The following is a 23,285-nucleotide window of genomic DNA, read 5'->3' as shown; positions in this document are numbered from 1 at the left end:
GATGTCTAGCTTTTGAGGTGCTTTTGGTCTACTTCTCTGTGTCAGCCAGCTCCTATTTAAGTGATTTCTTGATTGAAACAGGTGTGGCAGTAATCAGGCCTGGGGTTGGCTATGGAAATTGAACTCGGGTGTGATACACCACAGTTAGGTTATTTTTAACAAGGGGCAATTACTTTTCACACAGGGCCATGTAGGTTTGGATTTTTTTTCTCCCTAAATAATAAAAACCATCATTTAAAAACTGCATTTTGTGTTTGCTTGTGTTATATTTGACTAATGCTTAAATGTGTTTGATGATCAGAAACATTTTGTGTGACAAACATGCAAAAGAATAAGAAATCAGGAAGAGGGCAAATAGTTTTTCACACCACTGTATATACATATATATATATACACATATATATATATACATATATATATATACACATATATATATATATATATATACATATATATACATATAAACTGCTCAAAAAAATTAAAGGAACACTATGAAAACACATCAGATCTCAATGGGAAAAAGAAATCCTCCTGGATATCTATACTTATATAGACTGGGTAATGTGTTAGGAACGAAAGGATGCCACATCGTTTGATGGAAATGAAAATGATCAACCTACAGAGCCCTGAATTCAAAGACGCCCCAAAAATCAGAGTGAAAAATTATGTGGCAGGCTAGTCCATTTTGCTAAAATTTAATTGCAGCAACTCAAAATTGTACGCAGCACTTTGTATGGCCCCTGTGTTCTTGTATACATGCCTGACAACATCGGTGCATGCTTCTAATGAGATGACAGATGGTGTTGTGGGGATCTCCTCCCAGATCTGGACCAGGGCATCACTGAGCTCCTGGACAGTCTGAGGTGCAACCTGGTGGCATTGGATGGACCAAAACATAATGTCCCAGAGGTGTTCTATTGGATTTAGGTGAGGAAAGTGTGGTGGCCAGTCAATGGTATCAATTCCTTCATCCTCCAGGAACTGCCTGCATACTCTCACCACATGAGGCCAGGAATTGTCGTGCACCAGGAGCCACTGTACCAGCATAGGGTCTGACAATGGGTCCAAGGATTTCATCCTGATACCTAATGGCAGCCAAGGTGCCTTTGTCAAGCCTGTAGTGGTCTGTGTGACCCTCCATGGATATGCCTCCCCAGACAATCATTAACCCACCACCAAACTGCTCATGCTGAATGATGTTACAGGCAGCATAATGTTCTCCATGGCTTCTCCAGACCCTTTCACTTCTGTCATGTGCTCAGGGTGAACCTGCTCTCATCTGTAAAAAGCACAGGGCACCAGTGGTGCATCTGCCAATTCTGGTATTCTATGGCGAATGTCAATCGAGCTGCATGCTGCTGGGCAGTGAGCTCAGGGCCCATTAGAGGACATGGGCCCTTGGGTCACCCTCATGAAGTCTTTCTGGTTGTTTGGTCAGAGACATTCACACCAGTGGCCTGCTGGAGGTCATTTTGTAGGGCTCTGGCAGTGCTCATCCTGTTCCTCCTTGCCCAAAGGAGCAGATACTGGTCCTGCTGATGGGTTATGGACCTTCTATGGCCCTCTCCAGCTCTCCTAGAGTAACTGCTTGTCTCCTGCTCCATGCCCTTGAGACTGTGCAGGGAGACACAGAAAACCTTCTGGCAATGACACATATTGATGTGCCATCCTGGAGAAGTTGGACAACCTGTGCAACCTCTGTAGGGTCCAGGTATTGCCTCATGCTACCAGTAGTGACACTGACTGTAGCCAAATGCAAAACTAGTGAAGAAACAGTCAGAAAAGATGAGGAGGGAAAAATGTCAGTGGCCTCCACCTGTTAAACCATTCCTGTTTTGGGGGTCATCTCATTGTTGCCCCTCTAGTGCATCTGTTGTTAATTTCATTAACACCACAGCAGCTGAAACTGATTAACAACCCCTCTGCTACTTAACTGACCAGATTAATATCCCATAAGTTTCATTGACTTTATGCTATACTCTGATTAAAAAGTGTTCCTTTAATTCTTTTGAGCAGTATATATATATATACATATACATATATATATATATATATATATATATATATATATATACACACATATATATACATATATATATACATATACATATACATATATATACATATACATATATATACATATACATATACATACATATATACATATATATACATATACATATATATATATACATACATATATATATACATATACATATATATATATACATACATATATATATACATATATCTATATGTATATACATACATACATATACTGCAGTTGGACAGCATGAAACTAAGAAAGACTTATAAGGAAAACGCCTACACTCACTAGTCTCATTTTGAATGCTAAAGTGTCAAATACCACAAGACTTCAGCCAAACCGAGATTAAACTTTTACCCCTCTAACAGAAGTTTCCAAGTTTGCCATTGCCTTTTCAGAACCTCATTGTCTGCATTCTTCTGACTATAATCAAGCCAAATACAAAGATTTCCACAAGGAGGAGAAGTCCTACTAAGTAGACTAATGAAAAAGGTGATTAAATAGATACAAGGTGAAAGTTAGTTACTTTAAGAACTAATCAGATGGTTTCAGTGTCATTTTTAACCTACCACATGTTCTTAGTAGCTTACACAGGTAACAATAAGAATGCACTGCTCAAAGGCGGACAAACCTCAAAGATCAGGAGTTAATTCAAGGACTCATATCTGAAAAGAAATTTACTTGATTCCTTCAGAAAGAAAATTCTAATAATTGTTTATGAATGTCTTTAAAGGCATCAACAAATTAAAAAAAATAAGATCATATGAGGGTTATTGAAAAGTTCCCATGCTTAATTTAGTGTCCCTGTTTTTTGGCATACAGTACTTATACCAGAGATAAAAAAACAAAAAACTTCTGAACATCCTCGCAAAAAAAAAAATTTATGGTTTAAGTGTAAAACTAGCTTTGCACGGTTTCTTTCACCTTGACACTACCTGGAAATTGGTGACCTCTCCTAAGTGTAATGAAATTTACTCCGTACAAGAGGTGTTCAATAATTTAGACTACATTCATATTACCAGGCTGAAGTGATTCAAATCTGATCTTTTACCTTAATCTTAATGTGATGTTTTCAGGGCTGTTTGGACACAGAAATCTGATCTTTTCATATCAGATTTGAATCACTTTCAAATGTGGTCCTAGATCGGATATATATTGTGGCCAAGTGACATGAATGAGAACAGTCATATCAGAATTCATGTGTTTTATTTTGTTTTTTTTTTTGCCTTGTCATTAACAGCCAGCACCGGTGGCACAACAGAACAACAATGGAAAAGATCTACAGCTGAGACAATGGTCACAGTCCCACCATAGCTGGTTCCTTTTTTGTACCCAGGCATCTCTTGGTGCAGCAGTGTCAGGAATAGCTGCAAAAACAGGAAAAGCTAGCTAACTGGCTTTTTTTTTTGCCTTCTTGACCTGAGCAAAATGTGATGCGTATACTAGCTATGAGCTTATCCATTTTGTTGGTTTTAAAACCATAAGTCATCTCACAAATATGTTTTTTGTAGTTGGTGATGCAAATGAGTTGTGCACAAATGTATTGATGTGCAAATGCATGCTGTTTTAGAGGACTGAACTTGTCACTGGAGATCAGGACATGTCTTTGCATGCCACACATGCAATTTGATATCATTTCATATAAAGCACTTAGACAAACAGGATGGCAAACACTTCCATCTGTATATGATGAAATTGACAGAATGACAGCATCATTCTGTCAGTAAATTTCTTACAAAGAAAGGGAAGAGGCCAAAGGAAATTCATAAGAGGTTTAATGCTATGTATGGTGATGAGACACCTTCAAAATATAAGGTGAAGTTTTGAGCCAGGCAATTTAAATGGGTTGAATGCAGATGAGACCCCCACATGAGTCATTCTTGGAGGTATTTTCACAGGAAATATGCCAGAAAGTGGATGTCATGATTATGGGAGATAATTGTGTTGAGGTTATGTTATAGACCTTGAACTTGGCATTCCAGTTTCTATAATTTTAATCTTAATCTTATTTGATGATGTCAAAGGTCAGTTCCCAATGGGTTCCCTGAAATGCAGACACTGGATCAGAAAGCACATTGCCAGGAATTTGGACACAACAACTTGAACCTTTTTAGAGAAAATCCCATCAAAATTTTCTCACGTATTGTTTTCGGGAGTGAAATGTGAGCTTACTACCATGACACCGAAACCAAACAAGTGTCCATGCAAAGGAAAAAAAATTGAATCAACGCCCCAAGTAATTTTGCATTCAGCAGTTGGCTAGAAAAGTAATTGTGACAGTTTTCCAGGATAAAATGAGAATTTATGCCACATAAGTCAACCATCACTGATGGAACCTACACTTCTACAATTAAGTTATTAGAAGAGGCCATCAAACAGCAATGCCATGGAAAACAGACAGCAGGCATGTTGCGACTTCAGGACAATGTACCATCCTACAAATCTTAAAAATTGAAAGCTGTTATCAGTGGATGTGGCTTCATAGTGTTAAACCATCCATCATACAGTTCAGACCTGGTCCCCAGTGGTCATTTTCTGTTTCAAAACTGAAGAAATTCCTACAGTGATGGCGATTTCCCAATTATAATAACCTCTAGGGGGCGGTGACGGGTTAAATGGAGGACCAAGGTGAATCCATCTATTCCGAAAGGATTAAATCAGTAAAGTCAAAATGAACAAGTATGCTGAAGTCAAAGAGGGACTACAATGAAAAATAATGTGGTGAGTTTGACCATTAGACTTTATTTTCTTAGTCAGGTAGATAAATTATTGAACACCACTCACACTTATTCATCTGTCAGTGAGAACTATTTGTCATCAGTGGTTGTATTTTGCATCTTCCCACTTGCCAGACCAATTTTGAACATCTCTAATGTGTTTTATACACTTCAGCAGGTTAAAATATTGTACCAATATAAAATGTACAAATAGTGATGTGATGTATAATTTTTAAAAGTAAAAAAAACTAAAGATTCACATGTATTTGCCTTTGCTACAAAATGACAAATGTACATATTTACAACTTGGTAGCAACTTGCATATTGACAGCTAGGTTAACTGCAGCTAGCTAGCAAACCTCCAGGGAGCTACTTCAAAAAAATGGCTTGAAAACAAATAAATAAGTAAATAAAAATAGGGGTGGAATCTTTTTCAATTACTGTACTCTGATATCCCTGTTCATAATAAAGAAAACTTGTCTTTTGAAAAGTCATTTAAATATACAACACGGTGAAAGCAGAAGATAAAGAGAATAAGATAAGTTTGGAAGTTTAGTTTAATGCTGAAAAATACATTCACTTATTAAATATAAAAGATTATTCCTTTAGATTGGCCATTAAATTGCTGCATAAATTTTTCCAGAAGGTTTTCTTTCTTGACATTTGCAAGAGTTGAATGGTAACTACTCACATCTAGGCAGTTGCAATCAAACTGGTAACGCAACTGAAATGAGAATAAACAGCTGAGTTGGTTTGTTACTATTCTCAATCTATGATGCCATTTTCAGAAAAATTTAAAGTATTGCTCAACCAGTAAAAAAAAAAAATACAATATAATATTAATGGATTCTATGTGAGGTCATTTATCATTCATTATAGATGCCTCTTGCTTTTAACAAGCATAACTGGCAGGGGAAAAAAAAAAGAGACGCTGGGGATGACAGAATGAACTAATAAAGGTCTACATGTATTAAATATTAAAAAAAGCACAGAAGATTAAAAAGTGTGTGTGTGTGTGTGTGTGTGTGTGTGTGTGTGTGTGTGTGTGTGTGTGTGTGTGTGTGTGTGTGTGTGTGTTGGGGGGGGGGTTTGAGGCTAGCTAGAAGGGGTCGCAAAAACCAGAAAAGGTAGAGTGAAACTCTGTTCATTCATCCATTTCAACACCAAGTAGAAGGCTGAATGCAAACCCAGAAAAGACATTAGCACAATGCCTAATCACCTAAGTCACCATGGGCCAGTTTACAGTCACCCAATAGACTAATATTACTGTACATCTTTGAGTTTTGGGGCAAAAAATAAAGTACCTGGAAAAAAAAATATGGAGCGTATGGGCAAACTCTATGCTCAAAGTCTTCTGGGATTGTGAAGTTGTTATGTTAACTGCTGACTCACTGTGCAGTTTTAATAACAAATCCCAAAGATGCTCAATGTTAAATAACAAACCAAAATTTTGTATGTGTATAAATGTGGCAATAAATGGCTTGACATCCTGTCCAGTTTTGGTTTCCTGCACTGGACCCTATTATGCCTTGAGAGTTACCAGTTCTACACAACCCTGAAGCGAATAAGCAGATGAGAAAACAGATAGCCATATTAAATAATCCTACACTGTGATCATTTAAATAGGTATGTGCAAACACAAAGTCAAAGGATTTTTAAAACATAAAAAAGAAGTGAAACTGCTAATGCTCTGTTCAGACCAAAAACAAAGCTCTTGAAATAGCCATGACAGAAAGTAAAAACCCGAATTAGTACAATTTGTACTTATCATAAATAAGCAAAGTACCTGTCAAAAGAATCTGTGGCCATCTTATACAGGTAGATGAAGAGCTTACTGCAATGTCTTAGGGTGGGAGACACACTATCAATCGTGATCAGATCATCTTCTAGCATCCTCTGGAAAGGCTGGGAATTGGAAGGGAAGACTGTAGCAGGACTGATTTTCTTTGAGTCGGAAAAGCAGCCCAAAAGCCGCACAGCATCAGCCAGCTTCTCATACTGAATCTCAGTGCGAAAAAAGTGTGAGTTAGCAGGCTCATATCTCATTGCTGCAGTCAAAGTGCAGAAAACCATGTGTAGCAACTCAAAAACTTGGTTTTGGTTAACTTTTTCCCAGCCACTTTTTGGAGGGCAGCACAAGGATCTCTCCATGGCAACAAGCAAAGACGTGACATAAACGAAGCCTCCAACCTTCCGGAAAACTGTCCTGGTCCGATGGCTTTCACGCAGAACCACAAGGAGTGCCTGAGTAGGGAAAACAAACAGGTGACAAATGAGAGCAATGCTGACCTAGTATCAGTAGTTCTTGACCTTTTGTTTGACAAATGTTAAATGATACAAAAACATTTCCTTCAAAACAAATAAAAAAGTAATTCAGTAAATACTATTGGAAATTATTATAAGTCATAAACAACACTCAATTCTAATAGTCCAGGTAGCCATATAAACTGAAGTCTTATCATTAAGCACTTCCTCATATATGGAAAACACAAACATATATATGTAAAATGGCAACAAGTGAAATGAAAGTAATTTTTTTACAAAGTAGAATTAGAATTACAAAGCTTTACTTTCACTGTACCAGAGCAATGAAATTGTAAAAGCTATATCTGTAAAAGTACAACAAGCAACAACAAACAAATAACATACCATAACTAAATAAAGGGTGAAAATTAAATTCACTAAAGTAACCAATGTACATACTGGAAGTAAACATTATAACAGTTCTGTGAGTTTTTAAAATTCAAATGGCTCAAGATAAAAACGATCTGTACATCTTTATTTTGTATCACCTGCCAGAGGGTAGTAGTGTGAACAATAAGTGACCAGGATAGGAAGAGACATAAATGATTTTTCCGGCTCTGTGTAGATCTTCCAAGAAGGGCACAGAGTAGCCAATGATTTTCTCTGCCATGGATATTCCCCACTACAGAGGTTTTCTGTTTGCTGCTATACAGCCAGCATATCATGCGGTTTTAATAACAAATCCCAAAGATGTTCAATGTTAAATAACAAACCAAAATTTTGTATGTGTATAAATACAGTATGCTAAAACACTCTCAATGGTTGAGTAGTAGAAGGTCAACAGCAGCTTCTCCTTCATTTACACTTTCCAGGGAAGTTTCAGAAAATGCAGTCACTGCTGGGACTTTTTGACCACTGCCAGAGTATTTCCTGTCCGGGATAGGTCCTCAGAGATGGAGGTTCCCAGGAACATAAAGGAGGTGACTCTCTCCACCAGGTAGAGTGGGGCTAGCTCTGATCTGTGCCTCCTTAAGTCAATGACCATTTTCTGTTTAGTTCTGCAGGTGCTCAGTGAGTGCAAGATTGCTCCTGGAGCATCACACTGACAGCTTCTGCACTTCATCCCTGTATACTGACTTATCATCACCAATTATGAGACCTATCACAGTGATGTCATCAGCAAACTTGATGATAGTGATGCTGGAATAATTAGATGTACAGTCATAAGTGTACAGGACATAGAGAAATGGGCTCCGTACACAGCCCTTAGTGGAGCTGGCGCTAAGTGTTAGAATTGGCTCCCACAGCTCCACCACCCTAACAGTTTGTGGACAGCAAGAAAGGAAATCCTTTATCCAAGGGGGAAAAGTTCAGGTTATGGATTAGTATGCTAGGAATGAATGTATTGAATGTCGAGCTATGATTAACAAACAGTGAACATGAACATACAGGTGCTGGTCATAAAATTAGAATATCATGACAAAGTTGATTTATTTCAGCAATTCCATTCAAAAAGTGAAACTTGTATATTAGATTCATTCATTACACACAGACTGATGTATTTCAAATGTTTATTTCTTTTAATTTTGATGATTATAACTGGCAACTAATGAAAGTCCCAAATTCAGTATCTCGGAAAATTAGAATATTGTGAAAAGGTTCAATATTGAAGACACCTGGTGCCACACTCTAATCAGCTAATTAACTAAAAACACCTGCAAAAGCCTTTAAATGGTCTCTCAGTCTAGTTCTGTAGGCTACACAATCATGGGGAAGACTGCTGACTTGACAGTTGTCCAAAAGACTACCATTGACACCTTGCACAAGGAGGGCAAGACACAAAAGGTCATTGCTAAAGAGGCTGGCTGTGCACAGAGCTCTGTGTCCAAGCACATTAATAGAGAGGCGAAGGGAAGGACAAGATGTGGTAGAAAAAAGTGTACAAGCAATAGGGATAACCACACCCTGGAGAGGATTGTGAAACAAAACCCATTCAAAACTGTGGGGGAGATTCACAAAGAGTGGACTGCAGCTGGAGTCAGTGCTTCAAGAACCACACACAGACGTATGCAAGACATGGGTTTCAGCTGTCGCATTCCTTGTGTCAAGCCACTCTTAAACAAGAGACGGCGTCCGAAGCGTCTCGCCTGGGCTAAAGACAAAAAGGACTGGACTGATGCTGAGTGGTCCAAAGTTATGTTCTCTGATTAAACTAAATTTTGCATTTCCGTTGGAAATCAAGGTCCCAGAGTCTGGTGGAAGAGAGTAGAGGCACAGAATCCACGTTGCTTGAGGTCCAGTGTAAAGTTTCCACATTCAGTGATGGTTTGGGGTGCCATGTCATCTGCTGGTGTTGGTCCATTGTGTTTTCTGAGGTCCAAGGTCAATGCAGCTGTCTACCAGGAAGTTTTAGAGCACTTCATGCTTCTTGCTGCTGACGAACTTTATGGAGATGCAGATTTCATTTTCCAACAGGACCTGGCACCTGCACACAGTGCCAAAGCTACCAGTACCTCGTTTAAGGACCATGGTATCCCTGTTCTTGATTGGCCAGCAAACTCGATTGACCATAACCCCATAGAAAATCTATGGGGTATTATGAAGAGGAGGATGCAATACACCAGACCCAACAATTCAGAAGAGCTTAAGGCCACTTTCAGAGCAACATGGGCTCTCATAACACCTGAGCAGTGCCACAGACTGATTGACTCCATGCCACGCCGCATTGCTGCAGTAATCCAGGCCAAAGGAGCCCCAACTAAATACTGAGTGCTGTACATGCTCATACTTTTCATGTTCATACCTTTCAGTTGGCCAACATTTCGTAATTGATATTCTAATTTTCCGAGATACTGAACTAAACATTTGAAATACATCAGTCTGTGTGTAATGAATGAATCTAACATACAAGTTTCACTTTTTGAATGGAATTACTGAAATAAATCAACTTTGTCATGATATTCTCATTTTATGACCAGCACCTGTAGGTCCATATTACCAGAGCAACAACCAAAAACTTTCAATTTAGATGGGAGAATCATTCATCAATACAACATAAATCAGCTGACTAAAATAATTGTATACCTATGATGCCTTGTGAGTAACTGACCTAGAATTTCACCATCAAAGCAATTATAACCGTCTTCCACAATCTGCTGTCTTATTCTTTATAGGCAGCTTCCCCTTCCACTTTCAATTGCCATCCCTAACTCAGGATGCTTTATTGCCCCAGAAAGGAAATATGTTACAGGGGTGCCAACATTTGCTGTTATTGTTTTAAACCAAAATTGATGTTCATAAAATATTTCTATACCTTCCCTATCACACAGGTATCATTTAAGAAGAGTCAACAATGGACGAACAGATGGTCATTGGAGCATTTAGTATGAATATTAGACATTAAAAGATATCTAAAATGAAACATTGGAAATTGAGCACCACAGTAAAAGTCATGATTAGCAGCATACGAACACATGTGCAGTAACCTGAAGGGTAGATGAGCATGGAGAAGTACTGGACGATCGAGGGATTAAGAAAGCTTACGCAGCCCCAAGATGTTTTGAAAAAAGCTGTTGTCTTCAAAAGACACCTTGACAGAAAGCAAATTCAGATTACACAACATGTGAAAACTGTAAACTGCACATTTTGGTTGGCTTTTACAGAAGAGGGACAATTACTAAGCAGAACAAAAGAAATAAGAAAATTACTTAGAGGAAGATATGGAAAATTGTAACAGGTCGAACAAAACTTTAAATTCCTCTGAATGAAGCTGTTTTTTCCATTAAATTTGTCCTTCATACAGTATATGCAAGACGTGTATGTATCCTTAAAAGCAGGAACATCATGCAGCTGTGAACAGCTTGAGGAATCTTGAGATTTGGTTTATAAAATTCTGGAGCATACTGATTAATTAAGGTTTGGAAAGACAATTTGCATGGCTGCTCTGCACACTCTCGTTAATGCAACATTTGTTTGTCTGTGCTACTCAGAAAAGGATCCCTTGTCTCCCAACTATGTTGCTTATTTTTTTCCTCCCTACAATTAAACAAAACTCTGCCATGATTGTGAGTTGTAGATGTAGCAACCTACATGTACTATATATAAGCAAGCTGCATCATTCTTTGATTTCATTGCACGATGTACAGTAGCCACAAGTCTGCCATTACTGTAAAATGTCTAGTTTAACATTTAAATCAGATACAAATATGCTTCAAACATGCTTTCTAAAATGAAAAGTATAGAAAGCCAAAAACTATAGAATATACTACATGTACATATTCAATGGTGCAAATAGTGATGTGCTTTGCCATGCATAGTTAAAAGCAACCTTTTCCTCTTTAGGTTTATTTTCCTGGTTGTGCACAAGTTTTTAAATAAATTACAATTGTTCACATTTCCAAAATCTAAAATCAAAGAAACCGAGCACAACTCATTATTTAGCTTTCTATGGTTTGCTCAAGTTATTAAATTTTAATCTAATCCACCCCGTTTCATTTTTTTTATTTTATTTTATTTAACAATGCATAAAACAGAAGCCTTCATTTTGACATAAGGTTACTCTCACATACAGTGCAGTTGGCTTTTTCCTACTTGGCTCTTAGTCAACACGTCAGCTAGTGCATGAGGGAGATTGAATATCAGAAGTAATGGACAAGTCAACTGACAGATTGATGCTCTACAGTGACAGAGAAAGAGGAGATAAAAGTGAAGAGAGTTGGAGATTTTAAACAGGAAACTGAGACTGTGGCTTAATAGTGCCATACAGATAGTGAAACACAAAAAGACAGGTATTGTATATTGATGCACCAAAATTAAAATTCTTGGTAAAACATGAAAATTAAGTTTAAAAAACGCTGAACCAAATACCAAAATCCAAATACTTTTTATCAATTTTTGCCAATTTGTTTTTTCACCATTTTACTTTTGAGACTGAATTATAACTCCCATGCACCCTCCAGGACTCTGCTAAGGGTGAAGAGCTGGTCCACTGTTCCGCGACCAGGACGAAAACCACACTGTTCCTCCTGAATCCGAGGTTCGACTATCCGACGGACCCTCCTCTCCAGAACCCCCGAATAGACTTTTCCAGGGAGGCTGAGGAGTGTGATCCCTCTATAGTTGGAACACACCCTCCGGTCCCCCTTTTTAAAGAGGGGACCACCACCCCGGTCTGCCAATCCAGAGGCACTGTCCCCGATGTCCATGCGATGTTGCAGAGACGTGTCAACCAAGACAGTCCTACAACATCCAGAGCCTTAAGGAACTCTGGGCATATCTCATCCACCCCCGGGGCCCTGCCACCAAGGAGTTTTTTGACCACCTCAGTGACTTCAGTCCCAGAGATGGGACAGCCCACCTCAGAGTCCCCAGGCTCTGCTTCCTCATTGGAAGGCATGTTAGTGGGATTGAGGAGGTCTTGAAGTACTCCTCCCACCGACCCTAACGCCCGAAGTGAGGTCAGCAGCGCACCATCCCCACCATATACGGTGTTGACACTGCACTGCTTCCCCCTCCTGAGACGCCGGACGGTGGACCAGAATCTCCTCGAAGCCGTCCGAAAGTCGTTCTCCATGGCCTCTCCAAACTCCTCCCATGCCCGAGTTTTTGCCTCAGCAACAACCGAAGCCGCGTTCTGCTTGGCCTGCCGGTACCTATCAGCTGCCTCCAGAGACCCACAGGACAAAAAAGTCCTATAGGACTCCTTCTTCAGCTTGACGGCATCCCTCACCGCTGGTGTCCACCAACGGGTTCGGGATTGCCGCCACGACAGGCACCGACCACCTTGCGGCCACAGCTCCGGTCAGCCGCCTCAACAATAGAGGCACGGAACATGGCCCATTGGACTCAATGTCCCCACCTCCCTCGGGACGGGTTGAAGTTCTGCCGGAGGTGGGAATTGAAGCTACTTCTGACAGGGGACTCTGCCAGCCGTTCCCAGCAGACCCTCACAACACGTTTGGGCCTACCAGGTCTGACCGGCATCTTCCCCCACCATCGAAGCCAACTCACCACCAGGTGGTGATCAGTTGACAGCTCCGCCCCTCTCTTCACCCGAAAGTGTCCAAGACATATGGCGCAAGTCCACGACACGACCACAAAGTCGATCATCGACCTGAGGCCTAGGGTGTCCTGGTGCCAAGTGCACATATGAACACCCTTATGCTTGAACATGGTGTTCGTTATGGACAATTCATGACGAGCACAGAAGTCCAATAACAAAACACCGCTCGGGTTCAGATCGGGGGGGGCCATTCCTCCCAATCACGCCCTTCCAGGTCTCACTGTCATTGCCCACGTGAGCATTGAAGTCTCCCAGCAAAACGAGGGAATCCCAGAAGGTATGCCCTCTAGCAACCCTCCAGAGACTCCAAAAGGGTGGATACTCCAAACTGCTGTTCGCATACGCACAAACAACAGTCAGGACCCTTCCCCACCCAAGGCGGAGGGAGGCCACCCTCGCCCACGGGGTAAACCCCAATGCACAGGCTCAGTGGGGGCAATAAGTATGCCCACACCTGCTCTGCGCCTCTCACCGGGGGCAACTCCAGAGTGGTAGAGAGTCCAGCCCCTCTCAAGAAGATTGGTTCCAGAGTCCAAGCTGTGCGTCGAGGTGAGTCCGACTATATCTAGCCGGAATCTCGACCTCGCGCACTAGCTCAGGCTCCTTCCCCTTCAGAGAGGTGACATTCCACGTCCCAAGAGCCAGTTTCTGTAGCCGAGGATCAGACCGCCAAGGTCCCCGCCTTCGGCCACCACCCAACTCACACTGCACCCAACCTCCTTGGCCCCTCCCATAGGTGGTGAGCCCATGGGGAGGCATGTGTCCCTCGGGGAATCCTGTGGGGGGTGCTCCGGGAGTATGGGGTACCGGACCCCCTGATAAGAGCTGTTCGGTCTCTGTACAACCGGTGTCAGAGCTTGGTCCGCATTGCCGGCAGTAAGTCGAGCCCGCTTCCAGTGAGAGTTGGACTCCGCCAGGGCTGCCCTTTGTCACCGATTCTGTTCATAACTTTTATGGACAGAATTTCTAGGCGCAGCCAAGGTGTTGAAGGGGTCCGGTTTGGTGGACTCAGGATTGGGTCACTGCTTTTTGCAGATGATGTTGTCCTGTTTGCTTCATCAGGCCGTGATCTTCAGCTCTCTCTGGATCGGTTCGCAGCTGAGTGTGAAGCGGCTGGGATGAGAATCAGCACCTCCAAATCCGAGCATGGTCCTCAGCCGGAAAAGGGTGGAGTGCCCTCTCAGGGTTGGGGGAGAGATCCTGCCCCAAGTGAAGGAGTTCAAGTATCTCGGGGTCTTGTTCACGAGTGAGGGAAGAATGGAGCGTGAGATCGACAGGCGGATCGGTGCGGCATCCGCAGTGATGCGGGCTCTGCATCGGTCTGTCTTGGTGAAAAAGGATGTCTGGGCTTTCCCTTAAAGATAGGGTGAGAAGCTCAGTCATCCGGGAGGGGCTCAGAGTAGAGCCGCTGCTCCTCTGCATCGAGAGGAGTCAGATGAGGTGGCTCAGGCATCTGATCAGGATGCCTCCTGGACGCCTCCCTGGTGAGGTGTTCCGGGCACGTCCAACTGGGAGGAGGCCCCGGGGAAGACCCAGGACACGCTGGAGGGACTATGTCTCCGGCTGGCCTGGGAACGCTTGGGATTCTCCGGAAGAGCTGGAAGAAGTGGCCGGGGAGAGGGAAGTCTGGGCCTCTCTGCTTAAGCTGGTACCCCCACGACCCGACCTCGGATAAGCGGAAGAGGATGGATGGATGGATGGATGGACTGAATTATAACATTTTAAGCTGATGAAATATCCTTCACTGCGGTGGGCTGGCGCCCTGCCCGGGGTTTGTTTCCTGCCTTGCGCCCTGTGTTGGCTGGGATTGGCTCCAGCAGACCCCCATGACCCTGTAGTTAGGATATAGCGGGTTGGAAAATGGATGGATGGATGGAAATATCTTTCATTATTATACACGTTGTTGTCGACTTACAACTACATTCAGTTTCGACAGACTGGTCATAAGCAGAGATCTGGTGTATGTATTCAAACCTGACCATATGTACAGTACTGTAAGTCCCTTAAGTTATATTGTTTGTTTTATGTCTGTTATTATCATCATTCTTAGCACATTATGTAGATTTTCTATCTTTTTTCTTGTGTAAATGACTTTTTATTTTATTATTCTGTTTCATTGTTACTGTTGCTTGCATAGTTGCCAAACCTTTAACAGCTTCACAAATCCTTTCTTTGTATTACGTTACGTCATCTGTTTTTCACCTCTCCCAGTGTTCACTGTTAACTGTGAGAGGAGAAATCGTACCAGCGGAGTTTGAGCACTCTGTTTAAACATTTCAGCCTGTTGATAACAAACATTAACAGACAATGGAGTTCAGTGTGGTTTCATTATCCCTTTGTGGCAGTTTGCACAAAGTGAACACAGGTTACAATGGGATAACTTAAAGTCACATGCAATCACATTTGCTTTCTTTCCTTCCTCATACTGCTTGATCACCTTCATTTTTGTATTGAGATCAATTGCCTTTTTTCCTGTAATTGTAAGACAACTGTAACTGAACATAGTCAAAACTGCTGCAGGTAATAAACTGAGATCAAAATGAATAAGTCACATCATACGGAGCTGGCATGGCAAAAACTGTTGTTTGCCTGTGAGATGTTGTACCGGTTATAAGTCGAATTGTCGTAAGATGCATAGGCTGTTAAGTCGACGACTACTTAGTTAGTTGTACCCAAGAGAACAAATTTATCAAACTTAAGTGAAAACAGGTGAATGAATAAATACATACATAAAACAGTAATGCAATAGTGCTTTGTAAATAATAAATAACTTAACAGTACAGTATATAAATTAATCAACCAATGTACACTATCTCTTCATGCTGAGAATGCTTAAACTGTCATAAACAGGTAGGTGAAAAGTGCCAAAAGCTTGGTCAAATTACTTGGTTGAAATGACTGTGGCCTTGTTTGCTGGCTTGTAAATATCATGATCTTATACCGAGCCATTAACCAATTGGTAATGTGTTTCTAATAATGCGTAACTTGTACATAAAGTATGCACTAATGCAGCATTCCATACATCTCAGAAGTCAGATGTCAGAGTTGGGAATGACATTACACCCAAGCTAAATGCATTCCAGTAAAACATTTGGCAAAAAACCAATATGGACGCCCCCAGAAAAAACTTTGTTGTGCTTGTTCTTTCAGAATACAGACAACTACTGAGCAATGCATTTGGTAGTGTTTTGGGCATCCAAACAAGTAGCAAATGTTCACAGATAGAGGTTGGACAGAATTGTGTGTATAACTGATTTAACGGATACTAACAGACAGAAGTACTAATAATAATAAACAGTATATTATAGTTTTTACTAAGGTTCACGGGATATGTGATAATGTGAAGTCAAATTTGGACATGATAGAACAGCGGCAAGTTTCTAAGCAGGAAGTCCAAATTGTGGGGTCACTGCAGTTGAAAATTCCGACTAGGAACTTGAAAACTACAACACAGCATGAGTCCAATTGATCCCGATCATTTATTAAGTTCAACCTGTTCACACAGCGTTTCTTTGCATCCCAATTCTGTTTATCCTGGTATAATCCCTTCCCCTTTTTCCTTCCTTTGTCTATTTGCTTTGCTTTTATAAAAGCATTGAGGTTTTACTGCCATGTAAAAAAAGTTTGTTGAATGGGGTCAAAAATTTTTTATCAAGGTAAGTTCAAATTTTTAGTCTACAACATTCAAAATGTCTAGAAAAGTTGATTTTAGCATGTTTGTATGTGTGTGTGTGGAAAACCAAAATTGATTTCCATGTCTTAAAATTAACTGTTATTTTTGTGTAGTGTCCCAACATAGATAGAATTTTTCAGAATAAGTGGTTTCAGAGATATCTGCTTTGAATGTAGAGACCTATATAAAATGAAAATTTCAGAAAAAATGGACTTACAGTATCTTCTTCAAACAAGTTGCATCATGTGTGCCTTGTAATAAGCTCCTGGTCTATGTTTTTGGTCCAGTTTGCTACTTAACACCATATCCTTCAAAAACTGTCTGACATATATCCAATGATAACTGCTTTAAAAATTGTTTAATGTAATGTTTTATAGTCTGCTCTGTTTAGTCATGGAAAGAGGCTTACTGATTTGCAAAATTTCTGCATGACAAGTTTTTGAGATACATAATTTATTTAATTTCATTACACATGTAAAATACACACAGGGGCATACACAAGTGGGCACGCACACATACAAACACCTACTCACCCTCATGAAATTAAACACGTGAAAGTAGCTGACAACAAACCAGAGCATATGCTGATAATGATGAGAAAGAAATGAAACACACACACACACACATTCCTAGATCTGTAAAGGTCAACGTAGACATAGGCATTAAGCCACCCCTGCCTATCTGTGCAGTTTGTTTACTTTATTTGATCCAATGTGTTTAGTTTCTATTAAATAGTATTTAATCATTTGCACTGTACTGCATTTTTTCCAATGAGTGATTTCCATCTGCATCAATAAAGTGTAATTTACATGGAAGTGCCTATTTTTGCGGCATGTCACTACTACTGAAATTACATGCTGTAAACAAACCAGTACAACCATCCCATGGTATCCATGTCTCATAATGCAATGTGGTGTGACACATCGTATGATCCCTATAAAACAGGAGGCATGATTCAAAGTGTCATCCATAACCAATCTAGAAGGATGAAATAAAAACAGCATCACATACAAGCCAAAAAATTAAGTAATTTTACTTATTCAGCCAAACACGATTTTCCACTATATTTGGCAGAACACTTTAAGTACATGAAAATCTGGTGCATCCCTAGTACTGTAGGTGTATGGCAGCACTACCAGCTGTTGAATTTTTTTTCCCCTTTAGATTGTTGTATTCAATTCAGTTTGTTTTATATAGTACATTCCTATGGACAAGCTTGAGACATTTTAATGTGATTTCCAAAAAATGTTAAGAAAGAAAAAAATTAAGAAAGATTAAGGCTTCACCGTAGAGTCACACCCAAAGCCAAATTTAGTGGAAAATCTGAAGTGTCATGTGTGCTGTGCAACTTATTCTATATAAGGCAGAAAGTCAATGTTTACATTACAAGTCATTCCTGCCCAGTTCACACAGAGCTTTGATTCCACTAATGCTGACAATTAAACTTTACTTTTATTGACAGACAGGTGCTTTATCCCACAAGATATCTGTCAGAATAGTAAAGATAACAATGTTAAATATTTAGTAAGAAAAATGCATGTTTAGCAAATACAGGAAAACTGTTTAGTTAGTCTACTTAGCAATGCAGCTCTTGAATATAAATTAGAAGGATCCCATAGACAGCTACACTCAAAGTGCAATTTCTGAAAATGTATTCAGAGAAATTAAAACAGATAAACCTGTAATTTTAAATCAAAAATGGTTATGACTAAGATGGTAGTGTGTTGATTTTTCAAAACTTTTAGCTGTTTTGGCAGTAGAGCAGATGAGAATTAATTTATAAACTTGACATTTTTCCCTCTTCTGCTAAATGGTACGGTACATAGGCTGTTGAATACAACTTTAGTCCTTAGTACTTAGTACTTTTACATTCCATTATTTCTTCATCTATTTGTTAATCCTTCCCATCCCTAATCTGTATTTTGTGCTAGGCAGTGAATATTCCTTTTTAAATAAATATTGATTTATCTAAAAATATAAGGCATTTTAATGCAACAGTAACAGAAAATAAATTAAGTAAAACAAAGGAAGGGGCTAAAACAAACACCTCCTAAATGATGTACATATCTGATCAGAGGTAGAAGGAACAAAAGTTTATGACTTTTTGAATAGCAGTTTTAATTTGGGCACATGATCAGTTTGTATTCCCAGTATTGACCCCTGCTTTATTTGTTCTGACTAGCAATTCCTCTTCAGATCTTTTTTGCTTGCCTATGCCTGCCAGTTTCCATCCTGTGGAAAACCAAATGTAGCAGAACACAAACTACAGACATTTATAGTGTACTAAGAACTCTCTTATTAGTTATGCTGAGTTCAGTCTGTGAATTTTGAATAGTGCTGAAGAACATGTACTATGAAACCATGTTCAATTGTTATCCTAGCCAAAGGATTTGTTTCAGTCTCCAATAGCAGCTGGAAAAAATTATTACTTCTCGTTACTTGTGGTGCTTTGTAAGAGACATGCCTTAACCTTTACAACTAACAGTTTCAGATTACTGGCCAGAGCCTGAAAGTCTGGTCATGCTGAACAGTAGGGCAGTGCAGTTTGGGAAAGTTTAAGTGCAAAGCAGGATTCAGAGTATTTTACTAAGTTAGAAAGTAAAGCTTTTGATTCCCATGGGAATTACCTTGTCTTGTGTAATAAGGAACTAGTAGAAATGCTGTGTTTTCAGAAATTGTAAAAATGGAGCTGCCTAGCTAGAAGAAAGAAAGCATGATTGCCTTTTAGACTTTTTTCAAAACGAGTTCTCTTGGTTTTTAGTTTAATTCAGTTGATGCTTAGCTGCAGAAATGCAGCTTACAGTAGCTTTTCGGACACTTTTGGTTGCAAAATTAGAAATTTTCTATCTGCTGCTTAAATGCTGGACGTTTTCCAAAGCACTCTTGTGCTCTGGCAAGAAATCTTTATTTTTTGTTTTTCAATTAAGGGAAAATAATTTGCACCTAAAGTAAAGAAGTTGGCTTGGTAGTGTCATCTGGAACTGAACGAAGTCTGTATGAACCCACTCACAGTGTTTAGAATTCTATATATTGTTTTTATTTGCTACTATTGGATGTTAATAGACATGATTTTTAAGTAAAAGCCTGAAGCATTGAAGAGTAGTACAAGTGATTATTCTTTACCTAGCTGGGGTCCCTTAAGGATATAAAGAATGCTTTGTTAAATCCTCTATTGGTGGATTAAGTAGGATAAACTAGGTTGAAGTAAAGGGGTGGAAAAAATAAAAACATTCAGAGTCAGCAAGGTAGCATGCCTTTAGATGTCCCATGGATGGAATATGTGGTCTACAATATGAACAGTGATACAGATAAAAAGCTAAAGGTAACAGTTGCATAGCTGGTTTTGACATTTTTTCCTATCCCTCATTAAGAAAAGAAACTAAGAAGTTAGTTGGTGCCTTTTGTGTTAGGCGCATGCCATGGATAATCTGATAACATAATAAAATGCACTTCTTGGAGTACTGTAGGAGAATCTGACAGTGGCAAAAGTGCTCCATACGTTGACTAACAACAGTATAATTACCGTCACTGGAACAAAAGCAGCCACTTTTTTTCCAAAAATCTAACTTCAGTGTTGCAGAAGGCCATACTCTATCCCAGTATGAATCAACCAATTCATGCATACACCCACACTTATTTACAGCGAACCAACTATGAGTTTAAAATTAACCTTAATATGTGTGTGTTTGGGATGTAAAAGGAGTAGCCAACAAACATCAATGCAGACCTAAGGAAAATGTATAAAGTATAAACAGGCAGTGAGCAGGCAAGGATCACTGCAATATAATATTGCTCTGAAGTTAACAAAAAAAAATTATATAAAATAATAACAGTACTGAGGTATACAGTACTTTTCTAACTTATTACGTCTGTGTTTAAAATAATCAAAATCAATACTGTAGTACACAGGTTAGCACTGCTGATTCACAGTTCCATGTTCAAAGTACTTGCCATCAATTCCATGAAAAGTCTTAATTTCCAGGTCCAATGCCCTATTTGCTATTTTGTAACATTGTAGAAATCCTTTGAGGATAATTATTTATTTTGCACTCATTAGCATCCTTACCTTTGTCTCTATTATATAAGAATATTCATAAAACTTACTCTCAGGATGTCTGTTTTGAGCTGCAGTTCTGTAGGTGGGGCAGAGTGCATCAGTCCTAATAAGGTCCCCATGTCATCATCTCCACTAGGTGACAAAACCAGCTGCTGGATAATCATCAAGGCCTGTTCTCTACATTGTGGGTATTTCACAATGTTGTGTACACACCTGGCACCTCCAAATTCACGAAAGACAGCTAAAAAGGAAAATTATATTTTAGAAATATAAACAAGTTAAGAAGTGAACAGTATGCATTAACAGGTTGATAAATGTCTTTTGTATAAATTGGATCATTCAGATTTAGATAATTAGAACAGGACAGGCTTATTAGTGAATGGTAACATAAACCTGCACTGGGCACTAAAACTTGTATGGCACAAATATAGGGTCACCATACAACTCATCCTACAAGAATATCTGAACTGGGGAGAAAACCCACTGAAACAAGGGAAAAAAATTCAAAATTCACACAGAAAACATTTTGCTCTTACTAGTAAAAGATGTAAGCTAAAATTACTTCATGCAGACCATCATGCACACATTTGGAGTAACATTATTTAAAATATATATTTAGCAACAACATAAATATTACACAAGGAGTGTAATTTTCAAGACTTCAATCATGCTAAATAGAATATGTAAGATGTAGATATATGCATTTTAGTATCACAAACTGATTGTAAAATAATAGAGGTAGTTGACTGTCAAAAAAGCGGGTGAAGGGGCAGACACTCTAGTAATGTGTTATAAGACAAAAATTAAAATGAAGGTAAATACAAATAAGACGGTCAATCCTCTATTAATTTCCGGGTCAGAGTAAATCAAGTCTGTCTTAACAAACTTTAGCACAACAAAGGAACCAATCAAGGATAGTATGACTGCCTTTTGTAGGGCATGCTAATTCACACACCTAAACTCACCAAAAAGTGGAGTTAACAAAACCAGAGTTCATGGAGGAAAAACCCTATGCAGAGAATGTACGGTATGCAAACTGCACTAAGCCAATGACTGGGGCAAGAGTCAAGCAGTCTCCTGCAGTTGAGAGACCACCACGCTAAGCACTACGCAACTGTGCTATCCAGAGACAATCAATTTACTGTAGACAACAAATACCTACTTTAGATGGGAATTTTTTGTTCCCTTAATTAAGTGAGGAATATTTGATGTATACAGAAACACACAAACTGGCACATTCAACTCTGATTTGTGAGAAAATACTTTCATTTAAATGTACTAAACACTTTAAGTTTAAATTACAACCTATTTGTACCTACGTTTAACTTTAAGAATGTTAAAATTTGATAGCTCACACTTTTTAAAAAAAAAAAAAAGTGTTCAACTTGTTGGGTTTGCCGTTGTTTTTACTTTGAGAGACTGGGAAAGTAGCACAATATTCAATGTAAAACACACTGAATACATTACTACTGGAGCCATTTTTTTCCCATTTCAAGGCACAGTTTAGTGCCAAAAATGTTTTCTGAGTTTTTCCTTTGTAGTCCAAGGTGAGTAATGTCAGGATACCCAGACTATATGAACATTTCTCCAACCTCCAAAAGTACAAATTAGTGCCATAAGTAAAAGCTCTAATGCAGGTGGCATGGCAAGTTTTACTTACAGTGAATAAATTTTATTTTCACGTTAACATTCATTTGCAGTCAAGGAGCTGACACAAAACTGATTAAAATCTTCATGATTTCACAGCAGGAAAATTCTAATGAAATTCTAACTTATCAGGTCTAAACATTAGTTTTCTGAAATCGGCATACTACGTAGGTGTTATTTTTGACACCAATATGTTTTTATCAAACAGGCATCACAACACCTTCTAAAACACGTCTTTCCCATCTTAAAAGTATCAGAAAATTAAGACAGTTTCTAAATCGGAAGGATACCAAGAAATGAATTCATGCATTTATATCTAGCACAAGAGATGACTGTAATATGTTATTCACAGGCTGTTCAAAGCATTCTATATGCAACTCAAAGTCATTTCCATATGCTGGTACAAGAATCATTAGTAGAACTATAAAGTACAACCAAACAACTCACCTTTTTAGGTGGCTTCTAGTTAAACTTAGGGCTGATCTCAATATCTGCCTTCTGATATACAAAACTTAAAATTGCCTAGGCCCTACTTACCTAGCTGAACTTTACAGTACATATCAACCAGAACACACATTAAGATCTCAGGATGCCAGTACACTAAAAAAAAATCAAGGATTAATACAATAAATGTGAAAGGCAGAGCTTTTAGCTACAAGGCCCCAAAACTGTGGAATAATTTTTAAATAAAATATCCTTCTTTAGTCTCAGCTTTTAAATCCAGGATGAAAACTCACTACTTTTGTTTAGTATACCCTGAATGGAGCTGCTGATTAGTTGTGCATGCGGCATCTCATTTTAACAAAGACATATAATTATTACACTGTAAAATGTTCTCT

At 39.2% G+C, this 23,285-nt stretch overlaps 1 protein-coding gene across 7 annotated transcripts in view; it reads right to left on the bottom strand.

Moving 5' to 3' along the window:
• wdfy3 (WD repeat and FYVE domain containing 3) overlaps positions 1–23,285 on the bottom strand; it is a 335,886-nt gene that overhangs the window by 156,811 nt on the left and 155,790 nt on the right. For all 7 annotated transcript variants that reach the window (XM_039758522.1, XM_039758515.1, XM_039758516.1 and 4 more), the window contains exons 11-12: positions 20,847–21,040; positions 6,551–7,008 (exon numbers count right to left, since the gene is read on the bottom strand). In XM_039758522.1, coding sequence (XP_039614456.1) covers positions 6,551–7,008; positions 20,847–21,040 — 652 coding nt within the window. The remainder of the gene's footprint in view (positions 1–6,550; positions 7,009–20,846; positions 21,041–23,285) is intronic.

The sequence above is a fragment of the Polypterus senegalus genome, chromosome 7, assembly GCF_016835505.1.
Source record: "Polypterus senegalus isolate Bchr_013 chromosome 7, ASM1683550v1, whole genome shotgun sequence".
NCBI classification, from domain to species: domain Eukaryota; kingdom Metazoa; phylum Chordata; class Cladistia; order Polypteriformes; family Polypteridae; genus Polypterus; species Polypterus senegalus.
Note: the sequence above shows the minus strand (reverse complement) of the source record. Positions and strands in the feature narration are given on the sequence as shown.